Source organism: Pristiophorus japonicus, chromosome 13, assembly GCF_044704955.1.
Source record: "Pristiophorus japonicus isolate sPriJap1 chromosome 13, sPriJap1.hap1, whole genome shotgun sequence".
Lineage (NCBI taxonomy): Eukaryota > Metazoa > Chordata > Chondrichthyes > Pristiophoridae > Pristiophorus > Pristiophorus japonicus.
In genome coordinates, this window is record NC_091989.1 from 193,590,041 (window position 1) to 193,615,799 (window position 25,759).

General features: G+C 45.9%; 1 protein-coding gene across 3 annotated transcripts in view; it reads right to left on the reverse strand.

Annotated features, from left to right (window-relative positions):
- Positions 1–4,323: 4,323 nt before the first annotated feature.
- Positions 4,324–25,759, reverse strand: part of LOC139279011 (protein LSM14 homolog A-like) — a 79,564-nt gene continuing 58,128 nt past the window's right edge. For 2 of the 3 annotated variants that reach the window (XM_070898327.1, XM_070898326.1), the window contains 6 exons: positions 25,325–25,489; positions 19,474–19,554; positions 16,133–16,303; positions 9,358–9,535; positions 8,168–8,414; positions 4,324–6,441 (listed from right to left, as the gene is read on the reverse strand). In XM_070898327.1, coding sequence (XP_070754428.1) covers positions 6,418–6,441; positions 8,168–8,414; positions 9,358–9,535; positions 16,133–16,303; positions 19,474–19,554; positions 25,325–25,489 — 866 coding nt within the window. In that variant the 3' untranslated portion in view covers positions 4,324–6,417. The remainder of the gene's footprint in view (positions 6,442–8,167; positions 8,415–9,357; positions 9,536–16,132; positions 16,304–19,473; positions 19,555–25,324; positions 25,490–25,759) is intronic. The other variant, XM_070898328.1, reaches the window with a different exon arrangement.

Sequence of the window (25,759 nt, forward strand, 5' to 3'; positions counted from 1 at the left end):
GAAAACCTCATGATGGGCTCCCAGAAACTGCTACAGGCACAGATTTAAGGTAATTGGTAAAAGAACCAGAGGAGATTTATTTTTAAACACAGCAAGTTATAATGGATGCATTGCCCGAAAGGGCGGTGGAAGCAGATTCAGTAATAACTTTCAAAAGGGGAAATTGGGTAATTACTTGAGAAGGAAATATTTGCAGGACTACGGGGAAAGAGCGGGGGAGTGGGATTAATTGGATAATTCAGCCAAAGACACTGCACAGACACAATGGGCCGAATGGCGTCGTCACTGTGCTGTCATTTTTTATGCTGAGATCAAGCACGGCACGTTGAGAGACAGGAACACGATTAACTTAGCTACAAGGTAAGCATTTGTTTTCCAACTTGGCATTCTGAGTGAGGAATTCGACACAAACTACACGCATTCAAATTCTTGAATTTTATTTTATTATATAAAGATGTTTGAAGTACATACATAAACACAGAGGTACAATTTGTCAATAATCTGTTATGCTGTCAGGTCAAAGTCAATCCATCAATTTCCATTTCTTTTAAATTGAAAAATCCAACAATGGAAATGTGTGGGACAAAAAGGTGCTCATGTCTCATAAACAAGTGCATACACAAGAACCTGTGAACTTGCTACCAAAACACAACATTGTGACCCCTCTGCTGTGGCAGGACAGTACATGAAGTCTATTATTGCTACTTGATTATGCCTCAGATTTGAACTTGCACATTTTTTTTTAAATTGGTTAGAGACCTCTCTAACCCCCTGCTCAAAATTTGAAACACCTCAAAAAGGTATCAATATTTCTGCCTCTCAAAAAAGATTCCAGTATCTATTTCTCTTTTGCACAAGTACTCTCTCCCTAGAGAAGTGAGGGCACAACACACTATCACAATGTGATGGGTCTTGGCATACAGATCCAGCACCTGTTCCAGGGGTAGCCAAGAGAAGTCCCGTTTGATGACAATGAGGTCCATTGTGTTAATAGTTTAGAAACGCTGAACTTCAAATATATTTGCCGTCTCCTCAATGGAACTCCCAGACCCAACAAGAGCACCAGACATGAAAAAACGATGGAGCAGTAGATGAGAATGCGTTTGTCTGTTCTTCTCTTTCTCCACTCTCTTCCCAAAAGACAAATTATAACATAACATAATGCAGGTCAACAGGGAAGGAGTTCATAGCCCTGGTAATGGAGACATGGTAAAAATCACTGAAATAGGATTCTTTTCCATCAATAGTACTGTAATGCGTAATCATCCAACAGCATTTCAAAAAACTTAAACATTGAATTAATCCAATTTTTAAAATTAAAGCAGGTAATTTTTCAATTTTTACCCAACTCAACTTTCCACTTGCACTTTCTTGGGTCCCTTAACTTGATCCTGACTGCATGTCAAGGAATCCGGGGGAAGAAAAAGGGACATTTGCATACACAATTCCTACATACCCATTGTGGGAACTATCAGTTTTTTCCATCTCATGACAAGCAAGGCTTGTGGTGAACTAATCCAGGAAAAACAGCAGCATAAAAATGATACAACTAATGGGTGTATCTATCTTCACATTTTCCATTCACATATTTCAATGTTATTCTGTCGTTGCTGCAGTGAGTCACGATGGACTGCTTCAGTGCTTCTGCATTTTAACCACTCAAATCAAAAATTGGAAAGTGGCACAAATTTAAATGGGGATTCTGCACCTGAATATCATAACGTTTCACCTTTAATGCACACTCTACATGCATTTTGTTTGAAGTTAGTGCAGCAAAACTAGGTTTAAAAAAAGCTATAAAAAATAAAAGCAGACAAGCTAAGAGATGGTCTTCTCACATCTTCAAACAGGCCACACCTCCACTGTTCACCAGTGGCCCGCCTCCCATCACATGCAATCCGCTTGCCCTCACCTCAACCCATCAATACAGGAACCCTGGGACATGTGATCACCTCAGTCTACCCTCAGCCCAGCATCCTTTAACCCGGTTATGAGTGATTTATCCAGTTCCCTTTTGACATGAATCGATTCAGGATTCACTGCTTTCACAAGGAGTCTGTTGTGTGTGTGCACGTGTCTCTGCTATTCCGGGGGGGGGGGGGGGGGGGGGGGGGGGGCACACGGAGAGAAGAGGGCGGGTGATGCTCAACTTTGCCGTGAGCTAGGAGTGTTACATATACTATTGGAATCCACTTAGCAATGTCAATGAAATGCAACACTTAGCAATAATGACAGGCACTCACCTTTAATGACAGATTTAATTAAGCTACACAAGGTGCGTTTTTTAAATAAATAGATGCCTTTTAGTCCAACTCCAATCCAAACCTGAAAATTCACATTGCAAATCCTACAGATGCCAGGCAATCATGTAGAAATAATACATCTGGCATTGTAAAGCCTTTTCAGAAGTTATCCTTAAAACTGTATTTGGACACGAGACAACAAATACCGCAAAGCATTGACATGAAACAAGGAGCAGGGATGCTGTGCCTCCATCAAGACCCAAACCGCAGCAATTATGTGAAGATTAAAATGCTTCCCAGCAGCTGCTAAAAAGCCAAGAAATGAACAAAATTTCAGGACTCTCCATCCAAATTCTCAGGAACGTTTTGGAATCAATTTCTGATGCCTCCATTGTCTGTTGCAGACAGCACCCAAAGAGTTGAATAAATTCATCCAGTTCTGCAATTTAAAAAAAAACCTTAAAATGGCAAAAATCTAAACCTTGTTTTCAGGAATGAATCATCACAAGACCCAGAACTTCAGGCAAGCTTACCGGAATGTGATCTTCTGTTTGGACATTTGGTCAAAAGCTTCCAGTTTCTAAATCAGCTCTCCTCACACACAATAGAAAACCCCATTACTGTCTCACACAATCGACCTGAAGGTAGATGTAATGCACCAAATGCATTCTCTGATAATGTCAGATTCAATCTTTTGCAAACCTACTTGCTTATGTTTGAAGCACCAAAGCAGAACTATGGGCAATCACAAGACTTTATAAAGAAATCAAAAGCAAAAAATGCTTTGTCCCTGCCAAAAAAAAATTCAAAAAAAGTCATACCTACAGGTAGTTCCAGCTCTGGAGGCAGAGGGGAAACTGATTTGAGCAAAACAAGCCATCAGGAACTTCCCATCAAAAAAAAGGCCCATGATCAGGTTAGTGTGATTACAGCAAAACCAGCACCATAAGTTGGTTTTAACCCTGTGAAAGCCGAACTTGTTTTTATGCTAAATGTTGTATTTCGAGCACTCCCAAAGCAGGTGTAGCACAGAGGTCTGCTCCAGAATATAGGCTCCCTCTAAACAATCCCAACTCCCACCCGTAAATCAATGCGCTCTCTATCCATTTGAACACTCGGCATCTCAAATGAGATTACCGCTTTCGTCCCTACTGGTACGGTGGGGGCAGGACCACCGAGAGCTGGGTCGAGACCTTGAAACTCATTTCACGTCGGCTACTTCTAGAGAGCAGAGAAAGCCATCCCAACAGTCTGCAGATCTGGTTTTGTACCCAGTCCTCAGGAGGTAAACGATAATGTTGAAACTCACTACACCATCCAATCCCTCAAGGGGTGTTCAAATTGGATTTCTGTCCAGTGTCTCCCAACACTCGCCTGTCAGTGACCACTGCGCACACTAGGTTGTGCACACTTGGAAAAGTTTAAATATATTGCCCCCCCCTCCCGCACAAGGCTCAGTGTATCAGAAAGTTGAGTTATAATTTGGGTCCTTGGAATTTTTCAATCAACCAACCCAACTCCCACCCCCTCACTTTGAAAATAAAACACATCTCCACTTGACCCCAAGATTACTCAACCCATGAGGTCCCCCAGAACAACTCTAACGAAAGGAAGCTTCACTCCAGTGCACCACATTCAGCTCATTGGTCCATCACTCGCGCAGATGCTCTGGCGTACAAGTTTCACCCCATCTTTCTCTCTCCTCCCGCCGCACCCTGGCAATAGGTGCCAACTCATGGAGACCAGTTCCATGGGTAATCGAGAGCCCCTCGATACCTCACACCCAATCTTCATGGCCAAGTCCAGACAGTGAGGGTCACGAAACTATTTGATTTTTTGAAAAGAGGACACATCACACTCACAATCTCAATCCTGCCCTTGCTATCCCACTGGATACGATCAGGGAACTCCAAGCCATTCCCTTCCTTACTCCCAGGGTTCTGCTGGCTAATCACAGCCCTCGAGCTGCACTGAGGAAATTAAGTACTTCAAGTATTCAGCCCCGTCCCCCGCCCAAACTTTCATTTAATATTGCCGACAAATAAATGCAGTCCCGAGAAACACATCACTACCAGCTGAATTTACTGAACAATGGTTTATTTCTCATTATTGAATAAGAACCTCATGTTGAGTCAGCGAGGTAAACAAAAAATCTGTGCTGTAAATCTTGATCAAATAAACACCAGCGCATCTGGTTAATATTCCAAGCCAAGGGGGGAGAAAATAATAGTGTAAATTTATACCATCACAGCATCAGTAGCATTTAGTGAAATTAGCTCAGCAAGGGACAATTAAAATTACCACTGTACCCAAGGTATTGCCACAACTGTTATGCCTAAATCACCTTCTGCCTCAGTCCCAGATTTGCATGGCATCTTACCAGGCCGCTATCAGCATGCAGTAGACTCCACTGGTCAAGATAGCTTGCATCAACTCAAATTTTTAAATTGTATTTGGACTCGCTCTTTTAAAAACAAGCTGGTTTGGACTGGAATAGTTCGCTCATTGAAGAGCTGGCATGGAATTCAATTTGTTGCCGTTTATTTTTGCAAGTATGTGTGTGAGTGTAACTCTGATGGGACATCGATGACAGCTGCGGACAGGATCCCACCAGCATCTGCAAACTGGTTACAGTGCGAGCTGGGTGGGTTATATTTGGGGCTTTTTTTTTAGGATGGGTGTTATCCTCAAGTGTAAGGAGATTCCCGTCAGATATCATAGCCCTCCTTCCCCTGTTCCCTGGAAATCACAACCTAGCATTATACTCTTATTTATTTATTAAATTGAAGACTTGGTATGGTGCAGCAGGAAACAAACACAGAAGTGGTACCAGGGAGAAGTCCAGGCAATGCACCTTCCACACACCAGAGGCCAGAGTGAGGGGCAGCTGTATCATGAGATAAGCCTGGAGCTAGTTTACCTGTGTTTCCAGATACATCAGTTAATTCCCTCCAGCACCCTCCCCCCACCCCAAAAGCTTGTAATGCATTCAAATAAATAGATAACAAATCTGCAACAAGTACCAAGAATGGAATTCAAATCAAGCAGTTTGAATATCACGAAACACAAGAGCAAAGTTCCAAGTAACTGAATTACTTCCTCAAACTCACTGACTCCCACAGCCGTTAGTTATTAATTAATATTTAGTGTATAGTTACTTTTACTGTTATGAGGGGAGCATATCAAGGAAGTAGGTGAAAGATGAATAATGACAGCGACCGAGAAAATTCTTTTGTACCATCAGGCTCAAATTTGTGGGCAAGACATTATCAGGGCACTAACTATACACTATATATTACATGTCAATAATGGAGTTCAAAAACAGTTTCACATAATGGCTATATAAATTCAAAAATTGTTCCTCTTTGGATCCCTTTATGCTTTGTATGTCTCACGAGCTAAATTTATTCAGAAATTAAAAAAACCTACAAATTTTATTTTATTCCCCCCACCCCGTCATATTTTTGTTCAAAATCAAAAATTCTACCAAGGGATCACCTTCGTAAAACGATGAAGAATAGTTGGAGACACCAGAGAGAGTTTTGTAACTCATCCCCACCCAAGGGGGGCAGGAGCGATATCCCCAGAGTCTTGCAGTATGAAAGATGTTCTGATCCCACTTTTTTTGTCTTTTTAAAAACAAACATGTTAAGTGTACGTGTTTTTGTCCTACGCAGATTAAAGCTAAGTTTTATAGTTCCTCGGAAAAAATAAATCTGAAGAGCTTCCACGTAGTTTCCTGTGAAGTATCAGTGAGTCAAAATGCAATCACAGTAGATGGCCGGCTGCATACAGTATTTCTTGCAACTGACAGCATTTTTATCAAACATTTTCAGTAATAAGAAAGCACTCTTGTTATCAATGCAAAAATACTGGAAAGCTCCAACGTACTAGTCGTATGTGGGTTTTTTTGCCTCATCTATACATTTACAAATTTTCCTTCTGCTATTTCAAAGACAAATATTTAATGCTCAACATCGTAAAGACGGACCTTCTCCACAACAAGACATTGTGGGTTCCCCCTTTGAAGTCAAGCACGTAAATACCAGTGCTGGTGACAGATATACAGCAAATTAATTTCTTCATTCTTGCTGTCAAAAATAAGTTTGAACTAAACATATTCTCTGAACTGGGTCAATCTAAAGTCCTTCTTTTGTGAAATCCAGCTTGTATACTATGCAGCAACTTTATTGTCCTTCTGTGAAAAGAAAAATCAAAGCACATCAATAAATGCTGTGTGTCGGGGCTCAAGCCTCTTCACAAATGCTGATGGACTTGTGTATTTCAAGCATTTTTAGGCTTTTAGGTTTTTATCATTGACTAAAATGATGATATGCCATCAAGCAAATTAAAAGAACAATGCAGACATTATTTTAATACAACTTTGAAAAGTTTCTGAAAAAAAATCTTAGATTTCAATAGCGCTGTCCCAGGATGTCCTAAAGCGCTTCCCAGCCAATGAAGTGCTTTTGAGCAGTGGTCACTGTTGTAATGTGGCAGCCAAATTGCGCACAGCAAGCTCCCATAAACAGCAATGTGATAATGATCCGATAAGCTTTTTTTCTTTAAAGTGATGTTGGTTGGGGGATAAATATTGGTCAGGACACCAGAGAGAACTCCCCTGCTCTTCTCTGCATAGCACAGTGGGATTTCTTATGCACATCTGAGAGAGCAAACAGGGCCTCAGTTTATCTGAAAGACGGTACCTCCCTCAGTACTGTACTGGGAGTGTCGGCCTGGATTTTGTGCTCAAATCCCTGGAGTGGGACTTTGAGCCCACAACCTTCTGACTCGGAGGTGAGAGTGCTGCCCACGGAGCCATGGCCGACATATACAAATAAAGACCAGCACAATAAAACAAAAAGAGTTAGAATTAAGATTTGATTGAAAAGACAAACTAAAATTTGACTGAAGCTTTTGGGAGGTTCAAACAGAAACTTGTCTCTGGGACTAAAACATGTTGTGTCTAAGGTAGCAGCAATTCTGGACACTGCAACAGGTTCGACACAAGGCCACACTGGCTCAGCTGCTCATTACACAGGCCCCAATCCCTTGTTTTGTGTCTATGAGGCAATAAGGTCCAAAGTTCATCCCCAGGTCAGTGGAGAGTTATAGAGGGCAGCAGCAGGGACATTACAATTGATCTTAATATTCTCATCAGGGGGAGTGAGGTGGAGATGGATCTTCGTTGGATATATTCAAAAGGGAGTGAGATGTGGCTCTTACAGCTAAAAGGATCAAGGAGTATGGAGAGAAAGTAGGAATGGGGTACTGAAGTTGCATGATCATATTGAATGGCGGTGCAGGCTCGAAGGGCTGAATGGCCTACTCCTGCACCTATTTTCTATGTTTCTATGGAAGAGGGGAAGAAAAATAAATGATATCCAGGATTCCCATTCTGATCACGATCCAATAACTCCGGCTGGAAGTGCATGCAGGGGAGGGGGGGGGCCAGGGTTGGGCTTGGCGATGTCCCGGTTGTCTAATTGCATGCCAACACTCACCGCCGAGGCTCAGAATTGAACTGAGGTTGTGGCGAGTCACTGGAGGACGCCTAAACAAGGAGTCAGTGCCTTCAGGGGAGGAACAGGTGGAGGAGCCAAATAAACCCACGGCAAGGTCACAGCATTGGCTGCACCGGATTCCAAAAATACTAACAAAAAAGAAAATTGGCGATCAAAAGGGGAGATTTGTGGACGATTCGTAGACAACCTTTACAGCACAGAATTCCCTATTGGATTTATTTATTATTTATGGCCCTTAGTTTTGGACCCTTCCATTTTGATTTTTTCCCTTGGTATTATAATTAGGAGTTCAAAGTATGACAAACTTCCATCCCACTCGTACAGTTCGGTTTTACAAACTCGGGCAGTGTTATACAAGTTTTAAAAACACCCCAGAAGGCTGTGTAGTTATGGAATTACCCTGTATTCGAAGTCTGAAAATTCTCTGCCTCCTCCACGGCTGCCTCTGAATCCTCCGCGATAACCACCACGGGGAGGACCGAAGTTCCCTCTCCCACCACGACCCCGACCTCCCCGGTATCCGTAGCCTCCTCGCCCTCTGTAGCCCCCACGGCCGCGCATCGGGCGCAGCGGGATTCCGAACGTTTCCGCATTTATCCGTCTCTCCTCGGCCCAGGTGGGTCTCCGGTCCCTGGAAGAGTAGTAGCTGGAGAGGGAGAGAGTTATAATGCATGCTCAGCCAATGCAAGACAGCTGCATAACATTAGGAACAGGAGGGGGCCATTCAGCCCCTCAAGCCTGCCCCACAATTCAACTAGATCATGGCTGCTCTGTCCCTCAGCCCCATTGACCCGCTTTTGACCTTTGCCCACCAAACACCTCGCTCAGTCTTAAAGCTCCAATTGAGCCCCTGAGCATCCATTGCGTTTTGGAAAAGGGAGTTATAGATTGCCACTGTCCTCTGCATGAAAAACTGCTTCACAATTTCACGTCCTAAATGGCCTAGCTCTAATGTTAAGTCACAAGAACCCAGAATATTTGAACCATGAGGCTCAGCAGCAAGAAGGGCTTCAGTAGAGGCCACACAACTCAAGGGGGCTGGGACAACTGAGTCAATCCCATCAGAGCCTCTATAAATACAGCCAGGACCGACAACATTTTGACTCCATTCAAAGACACCTATTAACCATGTTGCGGTTCAGCAGAGAATGGCTGTGGTCTTTTGTTCAAATGCAAGTCACGTTTTTAAAAAAATATATATATTTTTTTAATTCATTTTCCAGATGTGGGTGTCACGGGCAAGACTGGCCTTTATTGCCCACGAGAGGGTGATTGTGAGCCACCCTCAAACTATTTAAAAGGCTTCCCGCCTCATAGCCTGGACTGTGAATTAATCCAGGGCACCATCTGTTCTGTCCAGCGGATGGACAATTCTAGCAGACGGGCATCATTAACCGCATCACTGCACACCTTGGGGAGCAGGAGCAGACCTCTGACGAGTCTCCGAGTGTCAATGTTGCAAAACGCTGCCCATAATTTGCTTGCAATTTACACCTTTATGGGAGAGGAAATTGCACTTTCAATAAAAAAAGAATGCTGGTTCACCGCTGTGCAAAGTAAAGCTGGCTTATTTAGCAGGTAAGAAATACCTGGTCTCACTATCACAAGAGATGTTGTCAAAAAAGGATTTGGTTTTGTCATAATAGCATTTGGGTCCCGAAGTGTCCTCCTCATCGGCGTTTCCTTCACTGTTTTGTGTTTCAATTCCTGAGTCACCTTTATCTTCACCATTGACAGCCTTCTCCGTTTTATCAGGCTGCTTGTCATCTGTCAGAAGAAAAGAAAATACTGTAGTTTATTGATAAATTAAGAGTGTGATCGTAATGTAATCTTTAAATCCGATAAAAAGAATTGATTCACGACCTCAAGACGCTCAAAAGCACTTTACAGCCAATGAAATTCTTGTTTGAAATGTAATCAGTGTTGTAATGTATGAAACACGACAACCAATTTGCACACAGTAAGCTCCAACAAACAGCGATGTGATAATGACCAGATAATCTGTTTTTTCTAGTACTGTTGATCGAGATAAATATTGGCCAAGTGAACATCCTTGTTCTTCTTCAAAATAGTGCCATGGGATCTTTATCATTTGTTGCGCCAGGTTCATTGGATTAAATACAAGGCTATAGAAAACAGATCAAGGTCAATGGGGCAAGTGGTTAGAATGTGCAATCCTCTGCCACAAAGCACTGTTGAAGCAGTTTTTAAAATGGGAATAACTGCTTGTAAAAGAGGACGGTTAAAGGGGTTGGGAAGTGAGCAGGAGATTAAACTAGGTGGGATATTAAAGGGTATGGGAAGTGAGCAGGAGAGTGGGATATTAAAGGGTTTTGGGAGTCAGCTAGAGCATGGAATTAGTCTGAGTGGGATATAAAAGGTATGAGGAGAGTGCGTCTGGGTGGGACATTAAAGGGTTTGGGTAGTCACATACTGACTTGCCTTATTTCCAGCATTGTTTGTTTTTTGTTTTAATTTCAGTGTCCTCTATTTTCAGTTTTTCTTGTTTGTCCCTTTTCCAAGTCTCTCTGCCCTGCTTACATTGCCTCCAGCTATACAAGGGGATTGCGTGCCATTTAATGAACAAGTTGCAGATTTGAGCAGGGAGTGGTGAAAGGAGAGGAATGAGACACGTCTCACTTTTATATAGCGTCGTATCATGTCTCACAGACATCTCAAAACATTTTACATCTGATGAACTACTGTGTGGGATCTTGCCATGCGCAGAATCAGTTTGCTGACACAAGTTGCCGAACTTCAAAGGCAGAGGCAAACAACCAGTAAAATGTGCGTCAGGTGGTGTGGGTTGAGGGAGGAATAGAATAGTGTTACGGAATCTTTAAATGTCTACCTGAAATACACAATGGGCAACGGCAACCTCATTTTAGCATCACATCTGAGGGACAGCAAATGGAACTCTCCGTCGGAACATCAGCGAACAGAACGTGCTCAGATCTTGGTATTCACCTTCAACCCACAGCCTTTTGATTCCAAGTCAGGAATGTTACCAACTAAGCCAAGCATACACTGCAAACTCAGCTCCCATACCGCATTGAAGAGTTTAGTCAGCTCTTGCATAGCAAGGGCTTCATGGTGTCTGGCTCCATGGATAAAAATCATGGAATCATACAGCACAGAAGGGTGCCATTCGGCCCATCATACCTGTGCTGACTTTGAAAGAGCTATCCACTTCGTCTCACTGGTCTGATATTTCCCCATAGCCCAGTAATTTTTTCCTTTTCAAGTATCAGCTGTGGCTCAGTGGGTAGCCCTCTCGCTTGAGTCAGAAGGTTCAAGTCCCACTCCAGGGACTTGGGCACAAAAAAAAAATCTAAGCTGACACTCCAGTACAGTACTAAGGGAACGCTGCACTGTCAGAGGTGCCGTCTTTTGGATGAAACATTAAAGTCTGCTCTCAGCTGGATGCAAAAGATCCCATAGCATTATTTCAAAAGAAGAGCAGGGGAATTCTCCCCGGTGTCCTGGGCCAATATTTATCCCTCAACCAACATCACACAGATTATCTGGTCATTATCACATTACTGTTTGTGGGAGCTTGCTGTGCGCAAATTGGCTGCTGCGTTTCCGACATTACAACAGCGACTACACTTCAAAAGTAAATCATTGGCTGCAAAGTGCTTTGGGATGTCTGTGTTGTGTTCAGACTCTGTTTGTTACAGCGCACAGGGCGGGTATTAGGACCCTGTGGGAGCTACTAACAGTTGCCGTATTCATTCTGGCTCATGCCGGTTTGAGACACCATTTTGGATTGTTTAAGTTACTTTTCTCCTGGCTCAGTTTTGTCTGATATTTACGTACACAACATAACTTGGCGACTAGGATGATTCAAAGTCACCTCCCTAACCCCCGCCTTTCCTCTCCACACCCGGGCATCCCGTGGCCGAGATGGACAAAATGTTTTTCTACCGACATCACGGCGAGTGGGTTAGACGGCAACAATGTAACACCAGCTCGTCGCCGTGCAATACTTATCCACTGCCTCTGCACCGAATGGCATCACATGTTTGGCCAAATCGAAGACACGGCGTCAACAAAACTGTAAGAGAACTATTTTGGGCCAAAGAAATGTATCGTGATGGAGATTACCAATTTCATCAAAGGGGAGAAGGGAACGGTGAACCAATCGAACAATACATCATTTCATTAACTGAACTGGCCACTGTGTGTAATTTTGGAGCAATCACAGAGGAAATGATCAGGGATCAAATTATTGAGAAAACGATCTCCCGCATTCGGGAACGCTTGCTAATGGAGGACGACAAAATGTCATTGGATAAAGAACTAAATTGGCCATCGAAATTGAATCAGCGAGTTTCGATTCAACAGCAATGGGATCCCCTACTCCCCCCTGTGCAGCAGACTGCAGCTACAGCCCATGTGCAAGGCGTTCATCCAAAGCGGAAATCACAGCAGAGACCCAGGGCTAGTAATAAGCCACCCACTCCGGATCACAGGCCTAACTTCCACTGCTTTAACTGTGGGGACAAATCACACTCAGCAAAGAGTCCTAACTGCCCTGCACGTGGGAAGAAGTGCTCTGCATGTGGTAAAATGAACCATTTTGCTAGTGTTTGTCGCTCATCACAGCATATTCGACATGTGGACAACCAGATAGAGATGAACCCAGTATGGTTTACACCGTTAATGACATTTTGCAGATCGGTTCGGGCAAATTCAAGGACTGAGGTAAACATTGACGGCACGCTCTGCTGCCTCCTCACTGACCTTGGCGCCAAAGTCTCCATATTGAGCGAGGCTGTGTACCCACTTCACGCACTGTCAACTGCAGCCCGCAACTTCCACTCTACATGCGTACTCCAACTCCAAAATTGAGGGACTTGGGGTCATATCTGTCCCGATATACTACATGGACATAACATTGGGGAACTTTTCCTTTTACGTCACGATGGGATGAAGCCTCATGGGTGCTGACCTTTTTGACAAGCTTGGGTTCAAAGTTTACGACCCATCTGGCACACCTGTTACACGGTGGACTTTGAGAAGCAGCATCCCTCAATCTTCACAGGGTTTGGAATGCCGACAAAATTCTGCCATCGTCCCCGCGTTGACCCTTCCGTCAAACCGGTTACGCAGCGACCTCACCGTCTCCCATTCGCCGTCCGCGACCAAGTAGCCGCAGAATTAACGCGACTCGAATCTCAGGGAATCATTGAGAGCATCGACTCCTCACCCTGGATCTCGAACTTAGTCATTGCTTGACGTAAACATGGGGAGATCCGCCTATGCATCGATCTGAAAGAGGTCAACAAGGCCGTCATCCCCGACAAGTACCCTCTTCCTACCATCGAGGAACTGTCTTCAGAATTTCACGGCTCAATAGATTTTACGACATTCGACAAGCGCCGCAGTTACCTGCAGGTACCCCTAGCGGAGGACAGCAAACCGCTCATGGCATTCACGATGCACGATGGCCTGTGTCAGTATCGACGCATACCCGACGGACTATCTTCTGCACCAAGTGCATTTCAGAAGATTGTCACTACTATGTGAAGCAGGCATAGAGGGAGTCCTCAATCTGCTTGACGATGTTGTCGTCCATGGACGGCCAACTGAAAAACATGACCAGCGACTTCACGCAGTTATGGCTAGACTTGCTACACATAACATTACACTTAATGTCGATAAGTGTACATTTGCTGCTGGAGAAATAAGCTTTCTGGGCTGCAGAGTCACAGCACAAGGAGTCAAGCCGACGCATGACAACATTGATGTGATCCAGCGAATGCAGGAGGCTACCAATGTCGAAGAACTTTCATCATTCCTCGGCACTTGCAACTTCGATCTGAAGTTCGCCCCGCACTATGCGCACATTGCCGAACCACTTCACAAGTTGCTGCGCAAGGACGTCCCTTGGGAATGGACAGATTCCCAGGCTCAGGCATTCACCACGCTTACGGAGAAAATCCCTCCCCCACCCTATCCTCGCGCACTTTGATCCGAATGCCACTATGTACATCGCCAAGGATGCATCAGGCACTGCCTCGGGTGCTGTGCTCTCGCAATGGACTGAATATCTGGAACGCCCAGTCGCCTTCACCGCTCATCTGCAGAATGTAAATACTCCACAGGGGAACGTGAAGCACTCGCTTGCATCTACGCATGTGAACACTGGCACATCTACCTCTATGGCAGGAAATTTACCCTCCATATGGATCACCAAGCGCGAACTATGCTACTTGCTACAACTGGATATGGACACAGACCACTACGAATCAGCCGATGGTCCGATCGCCTGCATCAGAATAACTTTGATGTACAGTACATCACTAGCAGGCACAACCACGTAGCCGACACGCTCAGCCAATCAACACCGGTTTCGGACCCTGGTGCTGACTTGTTCACAGATGACGACACGTGTCGCGTCGATCATCACTCAGTCCATCAGAAACATGGTCTCCTGCGACGAACTCAAAACCGAATCACAGAGTGATGCTACGCTCCAGCACGTGAGCCACTTCCTCCAGACTGAGGGGCCTAAACACATTCCTGAAGAGCTGAAAACCTTCCACAGACTTTGCGGTGAATTTTCCCTTTGGAACGATGGCTGCCTAAGCTCGTGATGATAGAGCAGTAATTCCCAAGTCGCTTCAACATCGCGTCATCTCATTGGCACACAATGGACATCCTGGCATTGTCTGCATGAAGCAGCCATGTCACGATTCAGTATGGTGGCCTGGGACTGACATTCACATTGAGGAGCTTGTCTCAAACTGCGAAGCCTGCAGTCTTGAGCGAAAAGGCCACAAACATCCAACCAGTGCCAATGAAGCCCATTCCATGACCACAAAGACCATGGCAACAACTTCAGTTGGATATCTTTGGTTGAAGCAGCTCCACAGCAGCAGCGTTTCCTTGTTGTAGCACATGACCTGCATTCCAAATGGCCAGAAATCGCTACAAGTTCAGTGACCATCATCAACAATCGTCACTATTCTGCAGCGTATGTTCACGAAGTGGGACCTCCCAGAGATCACAATCACTGACAATGGACCACAGTTTGTGTCCAACCAGCTTGCAGATTTCCTCACTCGTCATGCTATCGAGCATCGCCTTACTGCTCGGTACAATCCTCAAAGCAACGGAGATGTTGAGCGATTTAACCGCGTCATCAAAGGGGGTTTGAAAGCCAACCTCGCAGCAGGCCAAACATTCGACGGAGGGGTTCAAACCATTCTTCGCACATACTGTTCGACAAAGCACTCTCTAACGGGGAAGACACCCACTGAGCTCATGATTGGGCAGAATCTTTGCTGCCTATTGGACACACTCAAACCCCCAGCCAAATCTAGCACGACGATAACTACACTCGCATCCCAGATTTCGGAACACCAACGAAAAGCGAAGTAGTTCAAGGACACAAAACGACGCGCTCAAAAGCCCCAACTGAAGAACGGAGATTGGGTCCGAGTTAAGCACCCCAAACCGGAGTCATCAGCTCGCATCTTCACTTTCACCTCCAAAACAGATCGGGCAAAAGTTCAGCCCTCACACCTACGAGCTCAATGATGGAACGCTCGGAGACTGGTCCCAACTCACAGGCCAACAGACCAGCAGGATGGAACAGAAGCATCGTTCAGTTTCCCAACTCAAAACCTCGATCAAACACCGCAAGCGTATCAGGACACGTGCTGGCTATCTCAAGGACTTTGTCTGTTCATACACTGTGGTTTTAAAAAGTTCGGAAATTATGTTGTGTTCTTACTCTGTGTTTGTTAGAGTTCACAGGATGGGCATTAGGACCCTGCGGGAGCTATTCACAGTTGCTGTATTCATTCTGGTTTCATGCCGGTTTGAGACACCATTGTGGGTTGTTGTATAAAGCACACGGTTTAAGTTACTTTTCTCCTGGCTCAGTTTGTCAGTTATTTACACATGCACAACAGTCCGGTGGTCGTGAAAGGCACTATATGAATGCAAGCCTTTCGTTAAACACTCAAAATCAAGGCAAGGCTCTAATTTGAAGGTCCGTCTCAGCATTTAAGTTAACTATGGAGAAATGTTATGACCCCATGACCATTATCTGAACCCAGAGAGGACAAAGAGATTGCAGGAGAAAGGGACAGAGTCCAATGGAAGAATTAAAAACCGCAGGTCCTGCATGGAAAGCACAGGTTGCGCTCTCTAAACTATAATGTTTGAATGTGTTGGCCACGTGGTCTGGATTTCCCACCAGGTCTATATGGGAGAGCCAGAGCAGTAAGAAAGGCCGACGTCACAGGACACACACACGTACATGCAGTGAATGCAGGTGCTGTGAAAGTTGCTACACGGAAACAGTAGCCTCAGCAATGTGCGAGGGCCAGGAAAAGTAATCACCGTTACCTTTCAATTTCAGCTTATTCTGGAACTCCCTGTCGATCTCCTCTTTGTTAAACTGTGCGTTTGCGCTCTCGAAGTCGAAGTCTTTCTCGAACTTCATCGGGCCGTCTCTTCTGACGGTGAATCTACCCCTTCCTCGGCTCCCACCACGTCCTCGCCTGGAACCCTGGCCCCCTGACAACAAGCAGAGAGGACGTCAATGCATCAAGGAGCCAGTTCACACAGGGAACAGCAGCAAGGTCAGCATCACAACCTGTAGCACCTACAGTAACAGCAGCGAAGAGATGGCCTCTTCTGAAGATACGTGCGACCTCCCGGTATGTGAGCATCAGTGTGTTCCATCTACAGGAGACCTGGCTTTGCCTGGACCCTTGGATAAATGAACAGTGCCCTCCCAAACCAAGTCCATGTTATCTGCGAATGGACATGCTAATCAAGGTGACATAATTTCTCCTCTCCCAGCCCACCACTTCAGGTAGCCTGAAATCAGTCCCAGAAACACAAAACTCAAAATGATTACCGAGATTAAACTGCAACCTCGAAGCCCAGATTGTCCACAAATTGCAAATCAGACAAAGTGGGACAGCCTGCACAGAAAGAAGCATTTCTACCGTGCTCTCAAATGCACTCGGGGTTAAGTGGTGATTTTATTTTTCATTGCAGCAGCAAAGGTGCAGTTTTATGCACTTGTACCAAGTGAGGACCACAGGACGCGACAAAGATGGGTTCACAGTATACACGGTTGGGGAACTTTGAGGTGCCGATCTCTCCGCTTCATGACTATACAGGAGCCAAGTTTTACGATGCAGCCTGCGGTGGAACAGCTGCAGGTTTCGAATAGGACAGTGACTAGGAAGCCACACTTTTCCCTTACCAAGGGCCTGCTACCAATTCTCGAGGACACACTCACCCCAAATTAAAGAACAAGACCCTATGGCCCATCGAGCCTACTCCGCCATTCAATAAGATCATGGCTGAGTTTTGACCCAGCTCCACTTTCGCTCCCGATCTCCATATCCCTTAATATCTAAAAATCTATCAATCACAGCTTTGAATATACTCAGAGACTCAGCATCCTCAGCCCTCTGGGGTGGAGAATTCTAAAAATTCACCACCTTCTGAGTGAAGAAATTTCTCCTCATCTCAATCCTAAAATGGCCAACCCCCTTATCCGGAGACTGTGCCCCAGAGTTCTAGACGCTCCAGCCCGGGGGAAACAACCTCTAAGCGACTACCTTGTCAATCTCCCTCAAGTCATTCGTTTACCTGGAACTGCACCCATTAACTGGACGTTAAACCGCAGAACCACTCAAGGATGCACAGGCCACCTCCCAGTCAGTGAGATGAACCGAGCAGCCCGGGAACAGGGGAAAACCGACTTGGAGGGTGACCACAAAGTGAAAGAACGGCAGGCAGGCTTCCTGCTCCCACCACATGTGCCCACGTGTCAATGTTGGAGGAGGCCAGGATGGGGCTGGGCTACAAGCCAGGACACCAGTGTAATCAATCCCCCATTAGACCTGTACCGTAGCAAGGGCTTCAATCCCGCCAGGAAGGGAAAACAGATGCTCAAGTTGCTTATTTTTTTTGAAAGGACGCTGAAAAAAATGCTTTCAAAAACAACAAAAAATGGCTTATTTAGAGAAAAATACCTTCATAAAAAGGGTAAAAAAAAACAACATACAGGGCCTGGCAACAAAACTGATTTATAGGTTTGTGAAATGCTTCATCCATGAATGTAGCCGTTAAGTCCAGGACACAGTGGCGAGACTCACCGCTCCAAGTTGCTATTTGGCAATTTATTAAACAAAGCAGGATGCACACATCAAGCACCAGTGGTTTTTTACTAAAATTAAAGGCACTCCTTTCTTGCGCAAGCAACTAAATGTTAGATTTGGACAAGTGATCAAGAGCCACGAATCCAACACCAGCTATAAACCATCCCACAGTTCCAAGGTTACTACTCAGACTGGAACATTCGGTTTGCCAGCTTGTGAGTAATCTCAAGCAGTTCATTTTTTCCCTATCCCCAGTCAGTGCTTCTTGTTGTTGTTTTCAAAATGCATCTCATTCTTGGCACCTCTTGCCGATCCCATCAACTAGGCCCTAGTCACCACTAATATCTTCTTGAAAAGACCAATTTTCGATGATCAGAACTTCCAGTCCAATTTTGTTTTTTAAAAAAGGCGACAATTACATTTATGTGACCAATAATTTTATTCAAATCAAATCTTACAAAACCACGATTAACAAAAAGCACCCTTTCATAATCGTCCTAGGCCCGAAAGTAGATTTCAGAGACGAGCCATTAGTCACTGGAGATTCTCACTGTGATTGAAGTGAAGCAGATCACAGAGAGTAAAAGGAAAGCTGGAAATCCCTTGGGACACTCAGCAGAATTAAATGACCAACTGTTCAGCTGGTCAGGTAGCATTAAAAAAAAGTCGATACCGGAATAATAAATGTTGTTGGCGGCCAACATTCCCGCTAACCCGAGCGGCCAGTCTGGAGGTCCTGCGCAGGCCGCTCACTGGCTTTTGTACGGAAGAAACCGCACATGCGCAAAAATTTGAATGGGCCGCGCAGCTAGTTAAAAGGACCGCGCACGGAAAATAATTAATTGGAGGGAACATTGCCCAGGGTCCTGGATCACTTGTTCAAATAGAACATCTGGTTCCTTGTGCAAGAAAATGAGTGGTTTTGATTTTGGTAAAACCCACTGGTGCTTAACGTTTTACAGGCGGGAGCAGACATTAATGAGAAATGGTTTATACCATAAATAGTTGGCAAGAATCCTTTGGCGACAAAACCTCTCACCCCTCCTTTTAAAACTCCCTCAAAACCCAACTCTTCCATCAAACATTAGGTCCCCATCCCTCCTGATCTCTCCTTTCTTGGCTAAGTATGTTTTCCAGGTACCCATAATCTGTAACCCCATATTTAAAAAAAAAAGATTACAATGTTATTTAAAAGAGAAGATGCCGCTAGATTCAAAATGCGACACCGAACATTTTCACGGGTGACACAGGTTCATAACCGGACAGTCAATACTGGAGTCTGTGGAACACCAGCCTGGGGTGCGAGGATGTTCAATGCAGGGCCCAGCACTGACAAGGATCTAGGCTGTTCAAGCACACGTACACTAGATACCCTCCGAGCCCAGAGGTCAAGGACCCCAGGAAGCTGAATGTGGGGAATGCAGTATTTCCATTTGCTGCTCAGCTCCATTGGTCCCTTGATTGCAGCCAGACCGAACACCACACCGACATAACCTTTCCCAGCAGTGCTTTAAGCTGCACAGAACAAATAAACTGTTACATTTGGATGTTAAGCAAGTCACGTACCCGATGGCCTTCTATTCAGTTCCCGGATTTCATTCTTAAAATGATCACTCTCTGGCCGCAGACCCTTCTGTGATTCAAAAACTAATTAAAAAGAGACAAAGAGCAATAAATAATACTGTTTCTATCTATGCCAACGTTACTTTACTAGCCTTTCTTGGGACCAATATTTCCGTACTGGAGCATTCAGGTATTGATCTCCGAAAATCCTACACAAGATGGTTACGGCAATAAAATTTTGGGGGAAAAAAACCCACTTCAAACTGGTAGAAGAAACACTGGAAATAAACTGCAGGTCAATGTTAGATAGATCAAGATTAATTCACAAACCAGAGATAAATTAACTTGTTGGTTTATTAATAAGACATAAATCGCAAGCAGGTCTATATATTCAAGTAGTATACTCATCAGTGACTGCAATCTTCTATCCAGGGAATTCTCAATACTGAATATCAAATAACGATTAAATATGGACCAATTTCTATGCAACGCCAGATGACTTGCTCTGAACCCATCAATGTTGAGATTATTTTCATGTGATTCACGTGTCATTTGCTATTGCATCAATAGGTGGCGATATCGCACCACATATACTTCATTCTCACTGGAATGTAAAGGCCTTCATTTCTATCAATAGAAGCAAAGATAACCTTTCACCGGTTGTAAACACACATTTTCCCCAGGATATCAACTACTTTGACATGCAGTCTCCAAACAAGGCCATAAACTCTTTACATTCATGCTTTGATGCTACTTAAATCGCACTGAACTTTACAACACATCCTGTGCCTAATCTAAACGGTGCATTAGCCTGAATGTCAGAATAAATTCGTGACACACATTAGTACCAACTTCTACACTGTTCAGCTACTTTTCAATTATTTGTCACCAGATGTTCCAAGCCTTCTGCCGAATCATTCCCAATGAACACTTCCTGCTTTACTGTAGCCCTCTATGATAACTGCCCCATGATAGTTACGGCAAGCTGCTGGGTCAGGCCTCCACACACCGCTCCTTTGGCATTCGGTGAGGGGCAAGGACCATCAGCAGGTCGGGGCCTTCAAAAGGAGCATGCCGCTTCAAGGCACAGTGTGCTGGTGCTGGTGCAGGAGGGCGACTGGATTGGATGTCACCAAAATCCAGGTTACTGATTGGAGTGCGGCAAGTGCAGCAGGAGCGGCGAGGTCGGGGCGAAGGAGCGATGAGTGATCATGGAGCGACTTGATCGGGGCCCAGGGACAGCACGGGCCCAGCCCACACTGCGATATGCGAGTGCACTAGGTCTGTGCAGCAGAGCTGGTCTCCAGTCGTCCTGGTTAACCCTTGTCACAGGACCAAGACCTGGCTCTGTCAAGCCCGTGTGGTGACTGGTGTGCAACCATCACCCCACGTTAAAAAAATCCACCCACAGACATCTTCCACCCTTCAGGATGTAGTTCTGGATCCGGAATATTAGATCCTTCATTGAAACACCTGTGAACTCATCCCTTTTTAGCGTGGAAGGACTGCCTATGATGATGATGATGCCAAGCTGCAAACCTATTACACATGGTCCATCATTCGGGTAGGCATCGTTCACCAGAATCGACACCTGCCCACTCCACACATTGGAGTTAGGTTCAAACTCAAGCCAATTTTAAAATCAGGAGAGACAGTGATGGGTGTGTAGGTATTGTATTTGTGGCTTCAGTGTAATTGGGTAGAATGTACTTCTTTTTAAGCAACATGACTTTCAGGAGGGAGTCAAATAAACTCACTTTCCACTAGCTCCTTCCAATCTAGTTCCTTGAAGCAGCAACTTGTGTCTGGTGTATAATTGAGCTGCCTAACAGATGGGCACGGACAGCGTGAAACTCGAGCACTGGGGACCATCGACAAATTCTCATGTGGCTGTGTCAAGCTTGTTGGGAGGGATTATACTAAAATTGTGATCTGAAGCTCACCCCCTCCTCCTCTCCAGAACAAGCCACTGTGGGCTCATAGAATCAGAAATTTACGGCACAGAAGGACGCCATTCAGCCCATTGTGTCCGTGCTGGCCGAAAAAGAACCATCCAGCCGAATCCCACGTTCCAGCTCATGGTCCGCAGCACTATCGCTTACGGCAATTTGAGTGTCTATTCAAGTATTTCTTAAATGCGATGAGGGTTTCTGCCTCTACTACCCTTTCAGGCAGTGAGTTCCAGATCCCCACCACCCTCTGGGTGAAAAAAGTTCTCTTCAACTCCCCTCTAATCCTTCTACCTATTACTTTTAAATCTTATGTTCCCCACTTATTGACCTCTCTGCTAAGGGAAATAGGACCCCATCCACTCGATCTGGGCTCCTCAATTTTATACAGGTTGCAGGAGAATGGTGCTGATTCTTCTCAGAGAGAGAGGCATAGGCAATACATTGTCAGATGCTCGTCTGATTAAACCCCTTTACATTAAAAGCACCAATGTTAATAACAATGCTGCATGACTGCCCTCTAGAGGAGCGGAGGACCATCCCAAGTGGCTTTCCTGGACCTACCAGAGGCAGCAGCATCGTCAGCAACAAATATAAAACCACCCACGAGCAGCAGGAACGAGTCACCCGAGGACTCTGACATTGTACACACCCTCCCCAGTCCCTGTGTAAGATCCATTGTACACACCCTCCCCAGTCCCTGTGTAAGATCCATTGTACACACCCTCCCCAGTCCCTGTGTAAGATCCATTGTACACACCCTCCCCAGTCCCTGTGTAAGATCCATTGTACACACCCTCCCCAGTCCCTGTGTAAGATCCATTGTACACACCCTCCCCAGTCCCTGTGTAAGATCCATTGTACACACCCTCCCCAGTCCCTGTGTAAGATCCATTGTACACACCCTCCCCAGTCCCTGTGTAAGATCCATTGTACACACCCTCCCCAGTCCCTGTGTAAGATCCATTGTACACACCCTCCCCAGTCCCTGTGTAAGATCCATTGTACACACTCTTCCCCAGTCCGTGTAAGATCCATTGTACACACCCTCCCGAGTCACTGTGTATCCATTGTACACACCCTCCCCAGTCACTGTGTATCTATTGTACACACCCTCCCCAGTCCCTGTGTAAGATCCATTGTACACACCCTCCCCAGTCCCTGTGTAAGATCCATTGTACACACCCTCCCCAGTCCCTGTGTAAGATCCATTGTACACACCCTCCCGAGTCACTGTGTATCCATTGTACACACCCTCCCCAGTCACTGTGTATCTATTGTACACACCCTCCCCAGTCCCTGTGTAAGATCCATTGTACACACCCTCCCCAGTCACTGTGTATCTATTGTACACACCCTCCCCAGTCCCTGTGTAAGATCCATTGTACACACCCTCCCCAGTCCCTGTGTATCCATTATACACACCCTCCCCAGTCCCTATGTAAGATCCATTGTACACACTCTTCCCCAGTCCGTGTAAGATCCATTGTACACACCCTCCCGAGTCACTGTGTATCCATTGTACACACCCTCCCCAGTCACTGTGTATCTATTGTACACACCCTCCCCAGTCACTGTGTATCTATTGTACACACCCTCCCCAGTCAACGTGTATCTATTGTACACACCCTCCCCAGTCAACGTGTATCTATTGTACACACCCTCCCCAGTCAACGTGTATCTATTGTACACACCCTCCCCAGTCAACGTCTATCTATTGTACACACCCTCCCCAGTCAACGTCTATCTATTGTACACACCCTCCCCAGTCAACGTCTATCTATTGTACACACCCTCCCCAGTCAACGTGTATCTATTGTACACACCCTCCCCAGTCAACGTGTATCTATTGTACACACCCTCCCCAGTCAACGTGTATCTATTGTACACACCGTCCCCAGTCAACGTGTATCTATTGTACACACCGTCCCCAGTCAACGTGTATCTATTGTACACACCGTCCCCGGTCACTATCTATTGTACACACACTCCCCGGTCACTATCTATTGGACACACACTCCCCGGTCACTATCTATTGGACACACACTCCCCGGTCACTATCTATTGGACACACACTCCCCGGTCACTATCTATTGGACACACACTCCCCGGTCACTATCTATTGGACACACACTCCCCGGTCACTATCTATTGAACACACATTCCCCGGTCACTATCTATTGAACACACACTCCCCGGTCACTATCTATTGGACACACACTCCCCGGTCACTATCTATTGGACACACACTCCCCGGTCACTATCTATTGGACACACACTCCCCGGTCACTATCTATTGGACACACACTCCCCGGTCACTATCTATTGGACACACACTCCCCGGTCACTATCTATTGGACACACACTCCCCGGTCACTATCTATTGGACACACACTCCCCGGTCACTATCTATTGGACACACACTCCCCGGTCACTATCTATTGGACACACACTCCCCGGTCACTATCTATTGGACACACACTCCCCGGTCACTATCTATTGGACACACACTCCCCGGTCACTATCTATTGGACACACACTCCCCGGTCACTATCTATTGGACACACACTCTCCGGTCACTATCTATTGGACACACACTCCCCGGTCACTATCTATTGGACACACACTCCCCGGTCACTATCTATTGGACACACACTCCCCGGTCACTATCTATTGGACACACACTCCCCGGTCACTATCTATTGGACACACACTCCCCGGTCACTATCTATTGGACACACACTCCCCGGTCACTATCTATTGGACACACACTCCCCGGTCACTATCTATTGGACACACACTCCCCGGTCACTATCTATTGGACACACACTACCCGGTCACTATCTATTGGACACACACTCCCCGGTCACTATCTATTGGACACACACTCCCCGGTCACTATCTATTGGACACACACTCCCCGGTCACTGTCTAAGATCTATCCATGGCCAGAAACAAAAGCAACATCTGGCAATTTTCGAACAAGTGGGTAAACACATTGGGCTGGATTTTCGGTTGTCCAACGCCTCAGTTAGCGGCCAAAGGGGACGTTAATGTGAGTGTTAGAGCTTAGTGACTGGGCTCGCAGCTGTTAATGCCCAGACGGAAAATTCATTAGAGGCTCACTGGGGGCGCAAACCATCACTCCGATCAGGATGTATTCCTGGTGCAATGCACACTTGCGCCATGGTCGCTAAATTCAGTGCGTGCCCGCCTCATTGAGTGCCCGCCAAGAACATCTGGATAAACGGTCGATACAGGCTTGCAGAATCATTAACTGGTGGCTACTTAAAGGGAGGAGGAAGCGCTGCCCTCGGAAGTCACACACCGTGAGTGAGATTCCGGGTTTGCAGCGGCTGACAGACATAATACAGGTTGAAAACAAGGTGAGTTCGAAAACTTTAACGGGTGCCTTTAAGACTCGGCTTTTCCTGGATTGAGAATCGGAACTCCGCGCGTGCACAATGGGTCCACAAAATGTACCGACCAAACTTCCGTTGTAGCCCCGCCCTGCCCCCCAGTTCTGATGTGCAATGGCTGATTTATCACCCCCGCCAGCTCTTCAACCGATTTTGACGAATTTCTGGGCGGGAGGCGCAAACTTTAAGGCGCTAAAAGTACCGCTCCCCCTGGATTAACGCCACAGAGGCGCGGCCGGATTTCTCCCCCTTATTGCTCGGGCGCTGCTGCCGATCAGCGAATCAGCAACACTTTATCAACGGGTTGCAGTTCACAGCAGCTAAAGCCTCACACCCATCTCGACCGTAGGTCGTGTTGTAATAAAGTGGCGGGACACAGGATTCAGGCAGACACTATAGCAGCCGACACTCGAGCACAAGTGAGAATTGGGAGGATTCGTTTGGTTCAAACTGCAACAGTGAATCGGGTATCCACTCACTTCTTACCTTTTCTTGGGTCGTGAGAATCCACTGGCTTCTGGTGAACTGAGGGCAGAGATCGGGCTGGCACGGGGCTCCTCCTGCCTACAGGGCCCTGGGGAGTATTGGTCTGCACTGCCTGTTCCATAGTCGGACTTTTCCTCAATGGGTCCATTTTTGGACTTGATCGGCCTGAAAAATATACCAAACTCCTGCATTAAAGTCAGCCAGACACACGCATGGACTGCACACTGCAAACCTTTGTAGTTAAAATAGTTAACGGCTAACCAGAGGGTTAGTATGCAAGGTTCCAGGATGGCAACAACTTCCAACAATACGTAGAGAGTTTTATGCACCTTCGGGCCTTCTCCCCCTGCCCACAGACCGCCCATGAGGTGAGCAGACAGCTTCCCAAGCCACTGCAAATGCCCCTCTTAACTGGGGACGAGGAGACACATCAAT